At 50.8% G+C, this 19,946-nt stretch overlaps 1 protein-coding gene across 1 annotated transcript; it reads left to right on the forward strand.

The window, feature by feature from the left end:
- Nucleotides 1–197: 197 nt before the first annotated feature.
- Nucleotides 198–19,024, forward strand: LOC107076129 (tubby protein homolog). Its single transcript, XM_069191874.1, has 13 exons — nucleotides 198–903; nucleotides 2,113–2,269; nucleotides 2,564–2,719; nucleotides 3,522–3,623; nucleotides 3,763–3,852; nucleotides 3,943–4,098; nucleotides 6,559–6,776; nucleotides 6,881–7,042; nucleotides 8,077–8,189; nucleotides 8,341–8,455; nucleotides 8,548–8,646; nucleotides 13,231–13,402; nucleotides 14,012–19,024. The coding sequence occupies exons 1-13, from the start codon at nucleotides 856–858 to the stop codon at nucleotides 14,143–14,145; spliced, it is 1,722 nt and encodes a 573-aa protein (XP_069047975.1). The 5' UTR covers nucleotides 198–855; the 3' UTR covers nucleotides 14,146–19,024.
- Nucleotides 19,025–19,946: the final 922 nt, after the last annotated feature.

The raw sequence follows: 19,946 nt of genomic DNA on the forward strand, positions 1-19,946 counted from the left end.
ATGTCTTTGTTGTAAATGTCTGTAACATGTCTGTAGATTTTATTTTACTTCTATTTTTTGTCTTGTTCCCTGTTAATTTTATTATTTTTATTTGCTTTGGCAACACTGATTGTACCTATCGGTCATGCTAATAAAGCACCTTGAATTGAATTGAATTGAGAGAGAGAGAGAGAGGGCGGGAGAGAGAGAGATTTAATTTGACTTTTATTTTCTTTCGTGTGCACTTTATTATTTGTAGTTGCTTTGGCAACACTGATCGTACCCATCGGGCGTGCCAGTAAAGCACCTTGAACTGAATTGAATTGAGAGAGAGAAAGCAAGCGGGCGTGGGTCTTGAGGAAGGGGGGGGCGGTGGGACTTTTAATAAACTTGATCATCCCGAGGTAGAAGGAAAAGGGGCTCTTCTGCCGCAAGTCCGAGAGCCAGCTCTTCCGAGACACTTTCAGGGGCGCACAGCGGTGCCGCACCTGCTATCCCAGATCTCCCATCACAAAGAGCTCGCCCCGCATCCGGCCCTCCGTGTTCACCCTCCTAGCCTGTGTGTCTCCTCTCTCTCCCTGTCCGTCAGGGCGCTACCGTAACGACCGGGGCGCGCCGCTCGCCCAGGCAACAGACTGGACAGCTGATAAGCCGACTCAGAACAGAAACCGGTGCAGGAAAAGCTCCGAGCGGCGTGTGTGAGGGGCTGTAAGCTCATTAGACTCGTGTAAGCCACTTACAGACCGAGGGGACAGAGAACTGTGCCGTGGAGAGGAGTTGTGGCATATAACCGCGTCGGTCGGTCGGTCCGTCGTGTGTCGCTGCCCGTCTCGTTGTGTAAAGTGTGTCTCGCCACCGAGACTGTACCTCTCTCAGATGGAAGACAGCAGTACAGATCTCCGACAGCAGAGGCTGGAAAATCAGGTGAGCAGAAAATCGCTTTTCCCTTATCGCTGTAGTCTTAATGTACTGGAGTGTCCAGTCAGTGTGTCTGTATGAACCCCTCTCTCTCTCAGTGCAGTGTTAATGTACTGGAGTGTCCAGTCAGTGTGTCTGTATGAACTCCTCTCTCTCTCAGTGCAGTGTTAATGTACTGGAGTGTCCAGTCAGTGTGTCTGTATGAACCCCTGTCTCTCTCAGTGCAGTGTTAATGTACTGGAGTGTCCAGTCAGTGTGTCTGTATGAACCCCTCTCTCTCTCAGTGCAGTGTTAATGTACTGGAGTGTCCAGTCAGTGTGTGTGTATTAACCCCTCTCTCTCTCAGTGCAGTGTTAATGTACTGGAGTGTCCAGTCAGTGTGTCTGTATTAACCCCTCTCTCTCTCTCAGTGCAGTGTTAATGTACTGGAGTGTCCAGTCAGTGTGTCTGTATGAACCCCTCTCTCTCTCAGTGCAGTGTTAATGTACTGGAGTGTCCAGTCAGTGTGTCTGTATGAACTCCTCTCTCTCTCAGTGCAGTGTTAATGTACTGGAGTGTCCAGTCAGTGTGTCTGTATTAACCCCTCTCTCTCAGTGCAGTGTTAATGTACTGGAGTGTCCAGTCAGTGTGTCTGTATTAACCCCTCTCTCTCTCAGTGCAGTGTTAATGTACTGGAGTGTCCAGTCAGTGTGTCTGTATGAACCCCTCTCTCTCTCAGTGCAGTGTTAATGTACTGGAGTGTCCAGTCAGTGTGTCTGTATGAACCCCTCTCTCTCTCAGTGCAGTGTTAATGTACTGGAGTGTCCAGTCAGTGTGTCTGTATGAACCCCTCTCTCTCTCAGTGCAGTGTTAATGTACTGGAGTGTCCAGTCAGTGTCTGTATTAACCCCCCTCTCTCTCAGTGCAGTGTTAATGTACTGGAGTGTCCAGTCAGTGTGTCTGTATGAACCCCTCTCTCTCTCTCAGTGCAGTGTTAATGTACTGGAGTGTCCAGTCAGTGTGTCTGTATTAACCCCTCTCTCTCAGTGCAGTGTTAATGTACTGGAGTGTCCAGTCAGTGTGTCTGTATTAACCCCTCTCTCTCTCAGTGCAGTGTTAATGTACTGGAGTGTCCAGTCAGTGTGTCTGTATGAACCCCTCTCTCTCTCTCAGTGCAGTGTTAATGTACTGGAGTGTCCAGTCAGTGTGTCTGTATTAACCCCTCTCTCCCTCTAGCGCTCTCTCCTGGTAAAGAGACAGAAGCGCAGAAGGACGGACACCCAGATGGTGACCGCTAATCCAGAGATTCGAACCCGGAACAGGAGACTGCGCCCCAAAGCTGAGGACACGACGCCCCTCGTCACCCAGTCGGAGAGCAGCGCCGCTCTGAGTGGTGAGCTGCAGCAACACAGAGCCGGGAGTGGAATAATATATTCAGAAATATATTAACAGCACCAGCTCAGAGAGGGGTTAACGAAATACCTCCCGGATTGTGGTTCCTAGTGCCTGGCTTAGAAACACCAGGTCCAGTGATTCTGTCTTTCTCGCCCCTGTTTCTAACCTCTTCTCAGTCTGTGTCTTACTGCCTGGCTAGTCCTGAGCACTTCATTAAGAACCTCAGCCAGCACGGCGCGGTGTAGCTCAGCTTGTCCGCCTGACCGGCGCTCCTCTGCATTGACTCCGGCAGCCCCGCCCCCGGAGCCCCGCCCCGAGCCCCCATTGGAGGAGATCAGCTTGGCGGAGCTCAGCGTCTCCTCGGAGACGGCGTCCGCGGCGCCCGGCGGCCAATCAGAGCCCAGGGCGGGCAGGAAGGAAGCCATGAAGGAGGGGGAGGGCCCAACAGGTCTGTTCAAGCTCATGTTTATTGGCACATGTATCAGAGTACAACGAAATGCGGACCCTGCGTGCTTTTCACACATGACATCATGGTTCTGGGAGACGGGAACAGGGCGGCAGCTGTAAATTTTAGCCAGCATGTCGATTTCGTTTCCAGGCCAGTCTCGGCTCCGCTGCTGTTCCAAGCAGGCGGAATATCATTGAATTCCGGCCGCCTCCCAACACAACAAAGACAAGCCCCGTCTTTTACACGCCTTTATTTATATTAGACTAAAAACAAACAGCCGGAGCTGCACTGCTCCTGACACCTGTGTGTTTCCTCTGCCTGGCTGAGTCCCGCTCATTGTGAAACAACGCCAACATCACGGCCTCTTCACCACTGCTTTCTGCAGCCAGCAGCTGGGTCCCCCTGCAGCTCCCAGCTGACACACCCCACTGGAGCCCAGCAGGTGTGAGCCTGGCCAGTACCTGGAGGGGAGACTCCTGGGAAAGCTGAGGCTGCTGCTGGGAGAGGTGTGAGTGGGGCCAGCAGGGGGCGCTCACCCTGCGGTCTGTGTGGGTCCTCATGCCCCAGTATAGTGACGGGGACACTAGACTGTAAACAGGCGCCGTCCTTCAGATGAGACATAAAACCGAGGTCCTGACTCTCTGTGGGCATTAACAATCCCAGGGTGTCTCTCGACAAGAGTAGGGGTGTTACCCCAGTGTCCTGGCCAAATTCCCCCCCCTGGCCTTTACCCCTCATGGCCTCCTAATAACCCCCCTCTCTGAACTGGCTCCATCCCTCTGCTCTCCTCTCCTCTCCCCAGAGGCAGAGAGCACAGTCACCAGGAGGAGAGAGCAGGGGAGGCAGACAGCGCCCCCCGCAGGAAAGAATGAGAAAAAGACGAGGAAGAAGAAGAAAGAAGAGGGTAAGAGGCAGCAGACGAGGCTCGTGGCTGGGGAAGGGGACTGGTGTGGGCACGTCTTCGTGTGCGATCCGCTGCCCTGTTGTCGGGAGTGATCTCGATCTCCACTGCTAGTACAGGCTTCCTGCTTTGCTGCTTCCAGGCCAGGAGGAGGCGGGGCTTGCCGTGACCACGCCCCCCCGGCGGTCGGCATGGAAACCCAGGGCCAGCAGGAGCAGCCAGCAGCAGGAAGGTAAGGGGTCGTCGTCGGGTTTCGGCCTGGTGACCCGGCGACGGCGCTGACGTCCACCCACCCCCCCCCCATCTCGCCCTCCCGCCACAGGCCAGCTGGCGGACGCTGTGGTGGCCCTGGCGGGGTCGGAGGTCACGCCCCCGGGGTCGGACAGCGAGGACGGAGAGAGGAAGGACTGGGCGAGCGACCCCTTCCCACAGTCCCCCATGAAGAGACGGCGACCGCGCAAGACTCCTTCTGTCACGGGTCTGTACCTGTACTGTGTGAGTCTGTACTGTGTGTGACTGTACTGTACTGTGTGAGTCTGTACTGTACTGTGTGTGACTGTACTGTACTGTGTGTGTCTGTACTGTGTGAGTCTGTACTGTGTGTGACTGTACTGTACTGTGTGAGTCTGTACTGTGTGTGACTGTACTGTACTGTGTGTGACTGTACTGTGTGAGTCTGTACTGTACTGTGTGTGACTGTACTGTGTCTGTCTGTACTGTACTGTGTGAGTCTGTACTGTACTGTACTGTACTGTGTGTGACTGTACTGTACTGTGTGTGACTGTACTGTGTGTGTCTGTACTGTACTGTGTGAGTCTGTACCTGTACTGTGTCTGTATTGTACTGTGTCTGTACTGTACTGTGTGAGTCTGTACTGTGTGTGTCTGTACCTGTACTGTGTGAGTCTGTACTGTGTGTGACTGTACTGTACTTTGTGAGTCTGTACCTGTACTGTGTGTGACTGTACTGTACTGTGTGAGTCTGTACTTGTACTGTGTGTGACTGTACTGTACTGTGTGAGTCTGTACCAGTACTGTGTGAGTCTGTACCAGTACTGTGTGTGTCTGCACTGCGTGTGTCTGTACTGTACTGTGTGAGTCTGTGTCTGTACTGTATGTCTGTACTGTACTGTGTGAGTCTGTGTCTGTACTGTACTGTGTGTGTCTGTACCTGTACTGTTTGTGTCAGTGCTGTACTGTGTGAGTCTGTACTGTGTGTGTCTGTACTGTACAGTCTAAATCTGTGCTGTACTGTATGTGTCAGTGCTGTACCTGTACTGTGTGAGTCTGTACCTGTACTGTGTGTGTCTGTAATTGTACTGTGTGTGTCTGTACCTATACTGTGCTTTGTGTAACTCAACTCTACCACACTCTGCTGTACTGTCTCTCTCAGTGATGCTCTGGGATGAGACAGTGAGAGCTCCAGTAATTGAGACAGAAGAGATCAATAGTGACCTTCCACCAGAAGGAGCACTCTGCTGTCTGTCAGACGCAGATGCAGAGACAGGTACAGACGGAACGGTGTGACACATTGATTAGTTCTGCCTGCTGCACGTGCTGTCAGAATCCAATCAGGGCCTCCTTTCTGAACGCAAGACCATGACGACGATCGCCGACCGACCTCGCCTTCTCGCAGTCTGATTGACAGGGTCACTGCCATCAGCGAATCCCTGAGCGCCCTTGTCAAACAGGGCCCGTGATCTGTTAGTGCCATCGTGGTGTCCAGCTGGATAGTTAAAGATCAAGATCAAGGGTGTACGTACTGGGTCAGCACTTGTGATGGCCAGATTGATTGAGTGCAGTTATACGGTTCTTGTCATGCCGAAAGATACCAGATTACCTACAGTAGGAAAGTCTCAACAGCCGTTCCTGAAGTGCAGCGTCCAGCCTGTGGCAGGCAGTCTGCACCGGCAGCCCCACTAGACAGCACTGAGAAATGATTTCACCCCTTGGATTTAGGTGGTTAGTTTGGACGACTATCCATCCAGCGATTTTCTAGTCACCATACCTTGGACTGGCCAGCAATCCGTCACAGGACACACACACTCACTCACACCAGGGCCAGTCCATCACAGGACACACACACACACACACACACCAGGGCCAGTCCATCACAGGACACACACACACTCACACCAGAGCCAGTCCATCACAGGACACACACACACACACACACTCACACCAGGGCCAGTCCATCACAGAACACACACAGACAGACACACACACACACACACATACCAGGGCCAGTCCATCACAGGACACACACAGACACACACAGACACACTCACACCAGGGCCAGTCCATCACAGGACACACACACACACACACACACACACACACACACACACACACCAGGGCCAGTCCATCACAGGACACACACACTCACACCAGGGCCAGTCCATCACAGGACACACACACACTCACACCAGGGCCAGTCCATCACAGGACACACACAGACACACACACACACACACACACACACACATACCAGGGCCAGTCCATCACAGGACACACACACACACACACACACACACACACACACACACACACACAGACACACACCAGGGCCAGTCCATCACAGGACTGCCTTTGGACTGTGGGAGAAAACCCACGGAAACCTGGGGAGAACGTGCAAACTCCACACACGTAGCGCCACAGGAATCGAACCCAGAACCCCCACATGACAAGGGGGCGATGCTAAACCCCGTGCCACCGTGTCGCCCAGTTTGGACACCCCAGGGCGTAGCCAGAACACGGACGAGTGGGCACCATGAGCATCAGCCAGTCTCAAGGTGGCCGAGACCTGGGTCACCTCTGCAGGCTCCGGCTGTAGTCCAGTGAAACGCCAAAGTCAGGCCCCAAAGTCAGCTCCGTACCCGTTTGAGTCCACTCGGCGATCGGCGGGGACGAGCCGCTCTCTGTGTCTCTGCACCCCTCAGCCAGGAGACCGAGAGACAGCGCCAGCGAGGAGGATGAAGACGGCGAGGAAGGGGCCGAGCTGGACGAGGACGAGGAGGAGGAGGAGGAGGAGGAAGAAGAAGAGGACGGAGGAAGCGAGGAGGAGAGGGAGAGAAGAAGGGGCCGAGAGGATACCTCCAGCCTGGCCCCCCTCAACTGCAACCAGCGCCTTTCTGACAGCGACTCCCAGCTCAGCAAGGTAACGCAGGGCGAATCGGTGGCGGAGGCGATCCCGCCGTCCCGGTCAAGCGGCATTGTGCTGCAGGGTCCGGGACGTGAGCTCTTCCCTTCTTCTTCCGGAAGGACTCCCTCCTGTCCGTGGGCGGGGACCTGCAGGAGTTCGCCCAGCGCCCCGCGCCCCGAGACGTCACCGTGCAGTGCAGGATCACCAGGGACCGGAAGGGCATGGAGAAGGGCGTGTTCCCCACCTACTACCTGCACCTGGAGAGGAGTGACGGCAAGAGGGTCAGGGGGACGTGTGGACTTTCTTTCGATCATGAAACTGTCTCTATTAATCTGTGTGTGTGAGGTGTCTCGAGGGTCTATATTATGGTCTGTATTAATCTGTGTGTGTGTGAGGTGTGTCTCTAGGGTCTATATTAGGGTCTGTATTAATCTGTGTGTGTGAGGTGTGTCTCTAGGGTCTATATTAGGGTCTGTATTAATCTGTGTGTGTGTGAGGTGTGTCTCTAGGGTCTGTATTAGGGTCTGTATTAATCTGTGTGTGTGTGAGGTGTGTCTCTAGGGTCTATATTAGGGTCTTTATAAATCTCTGTGTGTGTGAGGTGTGTCTCTAGGGTCTATATTAGGGTCTTTATAAATCTCTGTGTGTGTGAGGTGTGTCTCTAGGGTCTATATTAGGGTCTGTATTAATCTCTGTGTGTGTGTGAGGTGTGTCTCTAGGCTCTATATTAGGGTCTGTATTAATCTCTGCATGTGAGGTGTGTCTCTAGGGTCTATATTAGGGTCTATATCTCTGTGTGTGTGTAAGGTGTGTCTCTAGGGTCTATATTAGGGTCTGTATTCATGTCTGTGTGTGTGAGGTGTGTCTCTAGGGTCTATATTAGGGGCTGTATTAATCTCTGCATGTGAGGTGTGTCTCTAGGGTCTATATTAGGATCTGTATTAATCTCTGCGTGTGAGGTGTGTCTCTAGGGTCTATATTAGGGTCTGTATTAATCTCTGCATGTGAGGTGTGTCTCTAGGGTCTATATTAGGGTCTGTATTAATCTCTGCATGTGAGGTGTGTCTCTAGGGTCTATATTAGGGTCTATATCTCTGTGTGTGTGTGAGGTGTGTCTCTAGGGTCTATATTAGGGTCTGTATTAATCTCTGTGTGTGTAAGGTGTGTCTCTAGGATCTATATTAGGGTCTGTATTAATCTCTGCATGTGAGGTGTGTATCCAGGGTCTGTGTTAGATTATGTTAATCTTTAATTGGCTTAGGTCATAATCATCCTGTCGTGTATGCCAAGTTCTCTCTCATTCTCAATCTCGTAGGTCTTTCTGATGGCTGGCAGAAAAAGGAAGAAATGCAAGACCTCTAACTACCTCATCTCCACCGACCCCACTGACCTCTCTCGCGACACGGACAGCTACATCGGGAAACTCCGGTCCGTTTCAGCGCCGTCTTCCCCCTTCGCTTTCCCTGCTCGTACCCCTCCCCCCCTGTGTCTCAGCCCTCTGAAGTCTGTAGTGTTGGCCACACTCCGTGGATGTCTTCTGAAGTCGCGGGGTCGGTCTTAACTCTCTCTTTTCCTCCAGCTCCAACGTCCTGGGTACGAGGTTCACGGTGTACGACCAGGGGGAGACCCCAGAGAAGAAGCCGTTCGTCCGCGAGACGGACACTCTGCGGCAGGAGCTGGCCGCCATCTGCTACGTCAGTCTCTCCACGAATCGAACTCGTTGACAACTGTCGGGAACTTCGGAGCAGGTTGTCAGCTCCCGCACTAACCTCCCGGTCCGTTTCAGGAGACGAACGTGATGGGATTCAGGGGTCCGAGGAAGATGACGGTGATCATCCCCGGAATGAGGGAGAATGACGAGAGGGTCTCCATTCGGCCACGCAACGTCAGTCCCCTGTCCCGAAGTTGTTCCCCTCCTCGTTACGTTCACTGAGCCTGCGGAGAGTGAGAGAGGGGGCGACCAATTATTATTACTACAACTCCTGCCACTGAAGGTAGTCTAGTTCGATTTCTGGACTGGAGAACAGATGATTTTGATTAAAGTCCGGTCCTGTTGGACCAGGAGGACAGCTGGTCCGGTGGTTCAGGTCCGGTCTTCTTAGACCAGGAGGACAGCTGGTCCTGTGGTTCTGGTCCGGTCTCGTTACACCAGGAGGACAGCTGGTCCTGTAGTTCTGGTCCGGTCTCGTTACACCAGGAGGACAGCTGGTCCTGTGGTTCTGGTCCGGTCTCGTTACACCAGGAGGACAGCTGGTCCTGTGGTTCTGGTCCGGTCTCGTTACACCAGGAGGACAGCTGGTCCTGTAGTTCTGGTCCGGTCTCGTTACACCAGGAGGACAGCTGGTCCAGTGGTTCTGGTCCGGTCTCGTTACACCAGGAGGACAGCTGGTCCTGTAGTTCTGGTCCGGTCTCGTTACACCAGGAGGACAGCTGGTCCAGTGGTTCTGGTCCGGTCTCGTTACACCAGGAGGACAGCTGGTCCTGTAGTTCTGGTCCAGTCTTGTTACACCAGGAGGACAGCTGGTCCGGTGGTTCAGGTCCGGTCCTGTTACACCAGGAGGACAGCTGGTCCTGTAGTTCTGGTCCGGTCTCGTTACACCAGGAGGACAGCTGGTCCAGTGGTTCAGGTCCGGTCTTGTTACACCAGGAGGACAGCTGGTCCTGTAGTTCTGGTCCAGTCTCGTTACCACAGTAAGACAGCTGGTCCTGTGGTTCAGGTCCGGTCTCGTTACACCAGGAGGACAGCTGGTCTGGTGGATCAGGTCCGGTCTCGTTAGACCAGGAGGACAGCCGGTCCAGTGGTTCTGGTCCGGTCTCGTTACACCAGGAAGACAGCTGGTCCAGTGGTTCTGGTAAGGTCTTGTTACACCAGGAGGACAGTTGGTCCTGTAGTTCTGGTCCGGTCTCGTTACACCAGGAGGACAGCTGGTCCTGTAGTTCTGGTCCGGTCTCGTTACACCAGGAGGACAGTTGGTCCTGTAGTTCTGGTCCGGTCTCGTTACACCAGGAGGACAGCTGGTCCTGTAGTTCTGGTCCGGTCTCGTTACACCAGGAGGACAGCTGGTCCAGTTGTTCTGGTCCGGTCCTGTTACACCAGGAGGACAGCTGGTCCGGTGGATCAGGTCCGGTCTCGTTACACCAGGAGGACAGCTGGTCTGGTGGATCAGGTCCGGTCTCGTTAGACCAGGAGGACAGCCGGTCCAGTGGTTCTGGTCCGGTCTCGTTACACCAGGAAGACAGCTGGTCCAGTGGTTCTGGTAAGGTCTTGTTACACCAGGAGGACAGTTGGTCCTGTAGTTCTGGTCCAGTCTCGTTACACCAGGAGGACAGCTGGTCCAGTGGTTCAGTTCCAGTCTCGTTACACCAGGAGGACAGCTGGTCCAGTGGTTCTGGTTCAGTCTCGTTACACCAGGAGGACAGCTGGTCCAGTGGATCAGGTCCAGTCTCGTTACACCAGGAGGACAGCTGGTCCTGTGGTTCAGGTCCAGTCTAGTTACACCAGGAGGACAGCTGGTCCAGTGGTTCAGGTCCAGTCTCGTTACCACAGTAAGACAGCTGGTCCTGTAGTTCTGGTCCGGTCTCGTTACACCAGGAGGACAGCTGGTCCAGTGGTTCTGGTCCAGTCTCGTTAGACCAGGAGGACAGCTGGTCCTGTAGTTGTGGTCCAGTCTTGTTACACCAGGAGGACAGCTGGTCCGGTGGTTCAGGTCCGGTCCTGTTGGACCAGGAGGACAGCTGGTCCAGTGGTTCAGGTCCGGTCTTGTTACACCAGGAGGACAGCTGGTCCTGTAGTTCTGGTCCGGTCTCGTTACACCAGGAGGACAGCTGGTCCAGTGGTTCAGGTCCGGTCTTGTTACACCAGGAGGACAGCTGGTCCTGTAGTTCTGGTCCAGTCTCGTTACCACAGTAAGACAGCTGGTCCTGTGGTTCAGGTCCGGTCTCGTTACACCAGGAGGACAGCTGGTCTGGTGGATCAGGTCCGGTCTCGTTAGACCAGGAGGACAGCCGGTCCAGTGGTTCTGGTCCGGTCTCGTTACACCAGGAAGACAGCTGGTCCAGTGGTTCTGGTAAGGTCTTGTTACACCAGGAGGACAGTTGGTCCTGTAGTTCTGGTCCGGTCTCGTTACACCAGGAGGACAGCTGGTCCTGTAGTTCTGGTCCGGTCTCGTTACACCAGGAGGACAGCTGGTCCAGTTGTTCTGGTCCGGTCCTGTTACACCAGGAGGACAGCTGGTCCGGTGGATCAGGTCCGGTCTTGTTACACCAGGAGGACAGCTGGTCTGGTGGATCAGGTCCGGTCTCGTTAGACCAGGAGGACAGCCGGTCCAGTGGTTCTGGTCCGGTCTCGTTACACCAGGAAGACAGCTGGTCCAGTGGTTCTGGTAAGGTCTTGTTACACCAGGAGGACAGTTGGTCCTGTAGTTCTGGTCCAGTCTCGTTACACCAGGAGGACAGCTGGTCCAGTGGTTCAGGTCCAGTCTCGTTACACCAGGAGGACAGCTGGTCCAGTGGTTCTGGTTCAGTCTCGTTACACCAGGAGGACAGCTGGTCCAGTGGATCAGGTCCAGTCTCGTTACACCAGGAGGACAGCTGGTCCTGTGGTTCAGGTCCAGTCTAGTTACACCAGGAGGACAGCTGGTCCAGTGGTTCAGGTCCAGTCTCGTTACCACAGTAAGACAGCTGGTCCTGTAGTTCTGGTCCGGTCTCGTTACACCAGGAGGACAGCTGGTCCAGTGGTTCAGGTCCGGTCTCGTTAAACCAGGAGGACAGCTGGTCCAGTGGTTCTGGTCCAGTCTCATTACACCAGGAGGACAGCTGGTCCTGTGGTTCTGGTCCGGTCTCGTTAGACCAGGAGGACAGCTGGTCCGGTGGTTCTGGTCCAGTCTCATTACACCAGGAGGACAGCTGGTCCTGTGGTTCTGGTCCGGTCTCGTTACACCAGGAGGATAGCTGGTCCAGGTCCAGTCTCGTTAGACCAGGAGGACAGCTGGTCCTGTAGTTCTGGTCCGGTCTCGTTACACCAGGAGGACAGCTGGTCCAGTGGTTCTGGTCCAGTCTCGTTACACCAGGAGGACAGCTGGTCCTGTAGTTCTGGTCCGGTCTCGTTACACCAGGAGGACAGCTGGTCCAGTGGTTCTGGTCCGGTCTCGTTACACCAGGAGGACAGCTGGTCCTGTAATTCTGGTCCGGTCTCGTTACACCAGGAGACAGCTGGTCCAGTGGATCAGGTCCGGTCTCTTTACACCAGGAGGACAGCTGGTCCAGTGGTTCTGGTCCGGTCTCGTTACACCAGGAGGACAGCTGGTCCAGTGGTTCTGGTCCGGTCTCGTTACACCCGGAGGACAGCTGGTCCAGTGGTTCTGGTCCGGTCTCGTTACACCAGGAGGACAGCTGGTCCAGTGGTTCTGGTCCGGTCTCGTTACACCAGGAGGACAGCTGGTCCTGTAATTCTGGTCCGGTCTCGTTACACCAGGAGACAGCTGGTCCAGTGGATCAGGTCCGGTCTCGTTACACCAGGAGGACAGCTGGTCCTGTGGTTCTGGTCCGTTCTCGTTACACCAGGAGGACAGCTGGTCCTGTGGTTCTGGTCCGGTCTCGTTACACCCGGAGGACAGCTGGTCCAGTGGTTCTGGTCCGGTCTCGTTACACCAGGAGGACAGCTGGTCCTGTAGTTCTGGTCCGGTCTCGTTACACCCGGAGGACAGCTGGTCCAGTGGTTCTTGCACCAAGGGACTGTGAAATACGGCCCTATATGATCCTGCCCTGGATGCACAGCAGGCTGTACCTGTGTACAGATAATAGTGCATTTTCATCGCCGACCACTAGAGGGAGAAAGAGTGCCGTGTATGTAAGCAGAGGAGAAGGAGGGAAAGTTATAGAATACGTTTAGCCACAAGCCTATAAATAACATCAAACATCGATTTGTTAAAAGCTTGGTGGGAATCGTTAATAGGGAACTTCTCTCTCAGTGCAGTGTTCATGTACTGGAGTGTCCAGTCAGGGTGTCTGTATGAACCCCTCTCTCTCTCAGTGCAGTGTTAATGTACTGGAGTGTCCAGTATGTGTGTCTGTATGAACCCCCCTCTCTCTCTCAGTGCAGTGTTAATGTACTGGAGTGTCCAGTCAGTGTGTCTGTATTAACCCCTCTCTCTCTCAGTGCAGTGTTAATGTACTGGAGTGTCCAGTCAGTGTGTCTGTATTAACCCCTCTCTCTCTCAGTGCAGTGTTAATGTACTGGAGTGTCCAGTCAGTGTGTCTGTATGAACCCCTCTCTCTCTCTCAGTGCAGTGTTAATGTACTGGAGTGTCCAGTCAGTGTGTCTGTATGAACCCCTCTCTCTCTCAGTGCAGTGTTAATGTACTGGAGTGTCCAGTCAGTCTGTCTGTATGAACCCCTCTCTCTCTCAGTGCAGTGTTAATGTACTGGAGTGTCCAGTCAGTGTGTCTGTATTAACCCCTCTCTCTCTCAGGAGCTGGAGACCCTGCTCTCCCGCTATCAGAACGGGAATCTGGAGAGTCTGGTCACCCTGGTGAACAAGCCTCCCTCCTGGAGTGAAGGGACCCAGTCGTACGTCCTGAACTTCCACGGGCGCGTGACTCAGGCGTCTGTCAAGAACTTCCAGATCATCCATCCCGACAACGGTGAGACAGCGGGCAGTGTGGTGATATAGAGAGACAGGTTGGCCAGGTGTGTGATCATGTGTCTCTCTCTCAGAGGAGGATATAGAGATACAGGTTGGCCAGGTGTGTGAAGATGTGTCTCTCTCTCTCTCAGAGGAGGATATAGAGATACAGGTTGGCCAGGTGTGTGATGATGTGTCTCTCTCTCTCAGAGGAGGATATAGAGATACAGGTTGGCCAGGTGTGTGATGATGTGTCTCTCTCTCTCTCAGAGGAGGATATAGAGATACAGGTTGGCCAGGTGTGTGATGATGTGTCTCTCTCTCTCTCAGAGGAGGATATAGAGATACAGGTTGGCCAGGTGTGTGATGATGTGTCTCTCTCTCTCTCAGAGGAGGATATAGAGATACAGGTTTGCCAGGTGTGTGATGATGTGTCTCTCTCTCTCAGAGGAGGATATAGAGATACAGGTTGGCCAGGTGTGTGATGATGTGTCTCTCTCTCTCTCAGAGGAGGATATAGAGATACAGGTTGGCCAGGTGTGTGATGATGTGTCTCTCTCTCTCTCAGAGGAGGATATAGAGATACAGGTTGGCCAGGTGTGTGATGATGTGTCTCTCTCTCTCTCAGAGGAGTATATAGTGATGCAGTTCGGCCGGGTCGCTGATGATGTCTTCTCCATGGACTATAGTTTCCCTCTCTGCGCCCTACAAGCCTTCGCCATCACGCTCTCCAGCTTTGACAGCAAACTGGCCTGTGAGTGACCCCCTCCTCCTCCTCGCTCCTCTCTCTCTCGCCCTGATCTCTTCCTCGAACCCGCCCTCTCCCCTCTCCCACCACGCGCCCCGTCTCTCTCCGTAAATATACGAACCAGTGCTCCGGCACTTCCAGATTTTCCATCAGACAGCTGAAGACGGAACCATGCCAGGGCAGCTGTTGTACACGTAACTGCCCTATTAAAGGAAACACCAACCTGAAGGTTGGTTCACCAGCTGCTCCACCACAAGCCTCCAGCACGGCTTCAGTGAGCCTCAGCTCCGGTCCTACAGGTGCCTGGATCTCTGCTGGGGAGACGCCGCACCAGGCGTCCATGAGAAATCCCAGCACGGGGTGTCTTGTTCATGGCTGGGAAGCTTCACTGCAGGAGCGCCCATGAGTGTCAAACCGGGTGGGGATCTGGTGACCGGGGTGGCCTCGGCGTGCGATGTACGGTGTTCTCAAACTCGTCGAGGTCTTCGGGGACCCCTTGCAGGCCGTGGTCACCCCGGGAGATTCCAGTCCCATCAGGCTTAGAATTTCTCCACCCTAGGATGGGCGTGATCACCCAGCGTTACTGAGTGATCCACGCAGTGATCCACACAGAGTGGCTTTGTGTGTATTGACGTTTCCCTTGCCCTGTGAGGGGGGGGAGTGGACCGAACCCATGCCAGGAAAATGCCCTTCCTCCACAGTCTTTCCCCCAGACTCCCAGTCCAGCACAGTGACGCGGCGGCGAGCTCAGCAGTCTTCATCACTGATTGGCTCGACAGTCACCCTTCATCATGCTCAGGGTCTGGTACAAAAAGGCAGCGTTTTTATTCATGACTCTACGCCTAATGGGATGTTAATTGCTTAATTAACTCAGGAACCACACCTGCTTTCGATAGACTTTGTATCCCTCATTTACTCAAGTTTCCTTTGTTTTGGCAGTATAACATAACAAACCCAGACCTCTACACTGTTTATACACTGTTACTACACTGAGAGACCTGTATCTACACTGTTTATACACTGTTACTACACTGAGAGACCTGTATCTACACTGTTTATACACTGTTACTACACTGAGAGACCTGTATCTACACTGTTTATACACTGTTACTACACTGAGAGACCTGTATATACACTGTTTATACACTGTTACTACACTGTGAGAGACCTGTATCTACACTGTTTATACACGGTTACTACACTGTTAGAGACCTGTATCTACACTGTTTATACACTGTTACTACACTGAGAGACCTGTATCTACACTGTTTATACACTGTTACTACACTGAGAGACCTGTATCTACACTGTTTATACACTGTTACTACACTGAGAGACCTGTATATACACTGTTTATACACTGTTACTACACTGTGAGAGACCTGTATCTACACTGTTTATACACTGTTACTACACTGTGAGAGACCTGTATCTACACTGTTTATACACTGTTACTACACTGTGAGAGACCTGTATCTACACTGTTTATACACTGTTACTACACCGTGAGAGACCTGTATCTACACTGTTTATACACTGTTACTACACTGAGAGACCTGTATCTACACTGTTTATACACTGTTACTACACTGACACACCTGTATCTACACTGTTTATACACTGTGAGAGACCTGTATCTACACTGTTTATACACTGTTACTACACTGTTAGAGACCTGTATCTACACTGTTTATACACTGTGAGAGACCTGTATCTACACTGTTTATACACTGTTACTACACTGTGAGAGACCTGTATCTACACTGTTTATACACTGTTACTACACTGTTACTACACTGTGTGAGACCTGTATCTACACTGTTTATACACTGTTACTACACTGAGAGACCTGTATCTACACTGTTTATACACTGTTACTACACTGTGAGAGACCTGTATCTACACTGTTTATACACTGTGAGAGACCTGTATCTACACTGTTTATACACTGTTACTACACTGTTAGAGACCTGTATCTACACTGTTTATACACTGTTACTACACTGTGAGAGACCTGTATCTACACTGTTTATACACTGTGAGAGACCTGTATCTACACTGTTTATACACTGTTACTACACTGAGAGACCTGTATCTACACACTGTTACTACACTGACACACCTGTATCTACACTGTTTATACACTGTTACTACACTGTGAGAGACCTGTATCTACACTGTTTATACACTGTGAGAGACCTGTATCTACACTGTTTATACACTGTTACTACACTGTTAGAGACCTGTATCTACACTGTTTATACAGTGTTACTACACTGTTAGAGACCTGTATCTACACTGTTTATACACTGTTACTACACTGTTAGAGACCTGTATCTACACTGTTTATACACTGTGAGAGACCTGTATCTACACTGTTTATACACTGTTACTACACTGTTAGAGACCTGTATCTACACTGTTTATACACTGTTACTACACTGTGAGAGACCTGTATCTACACTGTTTATACACTGTTACTACACTGTGAGAGACCTGTATCTACACTGTTTATACACTGTTACTACACTGTGAGAGACCTGTATCTACACTGTTTATACACTGTTACTACACTGTGAGAGACCTGTATCTACACTGTTTATACACTGTTACTACACTGAGAGACCTGTATCTACACTGTTTATACACTGTGAGAGATCTGTATCTACACTGTTTATACACTGTTACTACACTGAGAGACCTGTATCTACACTGTTTATACACTGTTACTACACTGTTAGAGACCTGTATCTACACTGTTTATACACTGTTACTACACTGTGAGAGACCTGTATCTACACTGTTTATACACTGTGAGAGACCTGTATCTACACTGTTTATACACTGTTACTACACTGTGAGAGACCTGTATCTACACTGTTTATACACTGTTACTACACTGTGAGAGACCTGTATCTACACTGTTTATACACTGTTACTACACTGTGAGAGACCTGTATCTACACTGTTTATACACTGTTACTACACTGAGAGACCTGTATCTACACTGTTTATACACTGTTACTACACTGACACACCTGTATCTACACTGTTTATACACTGTTACTACACTGTGAGAGACCTGTATCTACACTGTTTATACACTGTGAGAGACCTGTATCTACACTGTTTATACACTGTTACCACACTGTGAGAGACCTGTATCTACACTGTTTATACACTGTTACCACACTGTGAGAGACCTGTATCTACACTGTTTATACACTGTTACTACACTGTGAGAGACCTGTATCTACACTGTTTATACACTGTTACTACACTGTGAGAGACCTGTATCTACACTGTTTATACACTGTTACTACACTGTGAGAGACCTGTATCTACACTGTTTATACACTGTTACTACACTGTGAGAGACCTGTATCTACACTGTTTATACACTGTTACCACACTGACACACCTGTATCTACACTGTTTATACACTGTTACTACACTGTTAGAGACCTGTATCTACACTGTTTATACACTGTGAGAGACCTGTATCTACACTGTTTATACACTGTTACTACACTGTGAGAGACCTGTATCTACACTGTTTATACACTGTTACTACACTGAGAGACCTGTATCTACACTGTTTATACACTGTTACTACACTGACACACCTGTATCTACACTGTTTATACACTGTTACTACACTGACACACCTGTATCTACACTGTTTATACACTGTTACTACACTGTTAGAGACCTGTATCTACACTGTTTATACACTGTTACTACACTGTGAGAGACCTGTATCTACACTGTTTATACACTGTTATTACACTGTGAGAGACCTGTATCTACACTGTTTATACACTGTTACTACACTGTGAGAGATCTGTATCTACACTGTTTATACACTGTTACTACACTGTGAGAGACCTGTATCTACACTGTTTATACACTGTTACTACACTGTGAGAGACCTGTATCTACACTGTTTATACACTGTTACTACACTGTTAGAGACCTGTATCTACACTGTTTATACACTGTGAGAGATCTGTATCTACACTGTTTATACACTGTTACTACACTGTGAGAGACCTGTATCTACACTGTTTATACACTGTTACTACACTGTGAGAGACCTGTATCTACACTGTTTATACACTGTTACTACACTGTGAGAGACCTGTATCTACACTGTTTATACACTGTTACCACACTGACACACCTGTATCTACACTGTTTATACACTGTGAGAGACCTGTATCTACACTGTTTATACACTGTGAGAGACCTGTATCTACACTGTTTATACACTGTTACTACACTGTGAGAGACCTGTATCTAGTGTTTATACACTGTAACTATGCTGTAACAAGTCTGTATCTACACTGTTTCAAATGATCTTATCTACTGCATCTACACCATGTGAAATATATATGTACCCTGCTTTAAATGATGTTACAGTATATACTATGTACCATCACTTGTAAATTGTAATCCACTAGAATTCCCCCATTTTGACCTGTGGAAGTGTAAAAAAACTAATACACCATGTTAAATTGTGGCATACTCCAATAAACTATAGTATATAAAGGTGTACTGTTATATACTGTAATACACCAGGGTGAAGTGTGATATACACTGTGATAACACAAATCACCTTGATGTATTATACTTTATACACTGTAATAAACTATATGACACCTTGGTAAATTGTGGTATAATGTATTATATTATGGTATAATGTACCATATTAAACTGTAATACACCATGATGAGCTGTGTTATATATACTGTATTAAACTGTTATACACAATGAGAAACTGTTATATATACTGTATTAAACTGTAATACACCATGATGAACTGTGTTATTTATACTGTATTAAACTGGTATACACCATGATAATAATAATTGCTTACACTTATATAGCGCTTTTCTGGACACTCCACTCAAAGCGCTTTACAGGTAATGGGGATCCCCTCCACCCCCACCAGTGTGCAGCCCCACCTGGATGATGTGATGGCAGCCATAGTGCGCCAGAACACTCCCCACACACCAGCTATTAGTGGGAAGGAGAGCAGAGTAATGAAGCCAATTCATAGAGGGGGATTATTAAGATTATTAGAAGGCCATGATTGGTAGGGCCAATGGGAAATTACACCCCTACTCTTTTCAAGAAGCGCCCTCAGATTGTTAATGACCACAGAGAGTCAGGACCTCGGTTTGACGTCTCATCTGAAGGACGGCGCCTGTTTACAGTCTAGTGTCCCCGTCACTATACTGGGGCATGAGGACCCACACAGACTGCAGGGTGAGCGCCCCCTGCTGGCCCCACTCACACCTCTCCCAGCAGCAGCCTCAGCTTTCCCAGGAGTCTCCCCTCCAGGTACTGGCCAGGCTCACCCCTGCTGGGCTCCAGTGGGGTGTGTCAGCTGGGAGCTGCAGGGTGATATGGCAGCTGGCTGATGATTAACTATTATATATACTGTATTAAACTGTTACACACCATGATGAACTGTGTTATATATACTGTATTAAACTGTTATACACCAGAATGCACTGTGTCATACCCTGTCATTCGCTCGCAGACAGCCTGGCAGCCCGCAGTGTGCTGTAATGCAGCAGCGGTGTGGGACAGCCTGGAAGTCCGTCTTCAGGCAGCGGCCCTGCAGCTGGAAGACGGCGGGTCGGAACCCGGGCCGGGGCAGTCGCTCGGGCCGCTCCGGGACCGGCGGGAGGGGCGGACCGGCGCGTCTGTGGTCGCTGGGAGCGCCGGGCAGCAGCTTCACGGGGATGCGGCGCGGAGCGGGGCCGGGAAACGGCGTCGGGTCGGAGCACAACGTGGGGAATCCAAA

Source organism: Lepisosteus oculatus, chromosome 7 (genome assembly GCF_040954835.1).
Source record: "Lepisosteus oculatus isolate fLepOcu1 chromosome 7, fLepOcu1.hap2, whole genome shotgun sequence".
NCBI classification, from domain to species: domain Eukaryota; kingdom Metazoa; phylum Chordata; class Actinopteri; order Semionotiformes; family Lepisosteidae; genus Lepisosteus; species Lepisosteus oculatus.

Excerpts from the sequence above, each read along its gene's own strand:
- LOC107076129 (XM_069191874.1), top strand. The coding sequence starts at position 856 with ATGGAAGACAGCAGTACAGATCTCCGACAGCAGAGGCTGGAAAATCAG. Across the intron at positions 2,720-3,521 it reads GGAGGGGGAGGGCCCAACAG|AGGCAGAGAGCACAGTCACC; the intron begins GTCTGTTCAAGC and ends TCCTCTCCCCAG. Across the intron at positions 3,624-3,762 it reads GAAGAAGAAGAAAGAAGAGG|GCCAGGAGGAGGCGGGGCTT; the intron begins GTAAGAGGCAGC and ends TGCTGCTTCCAG.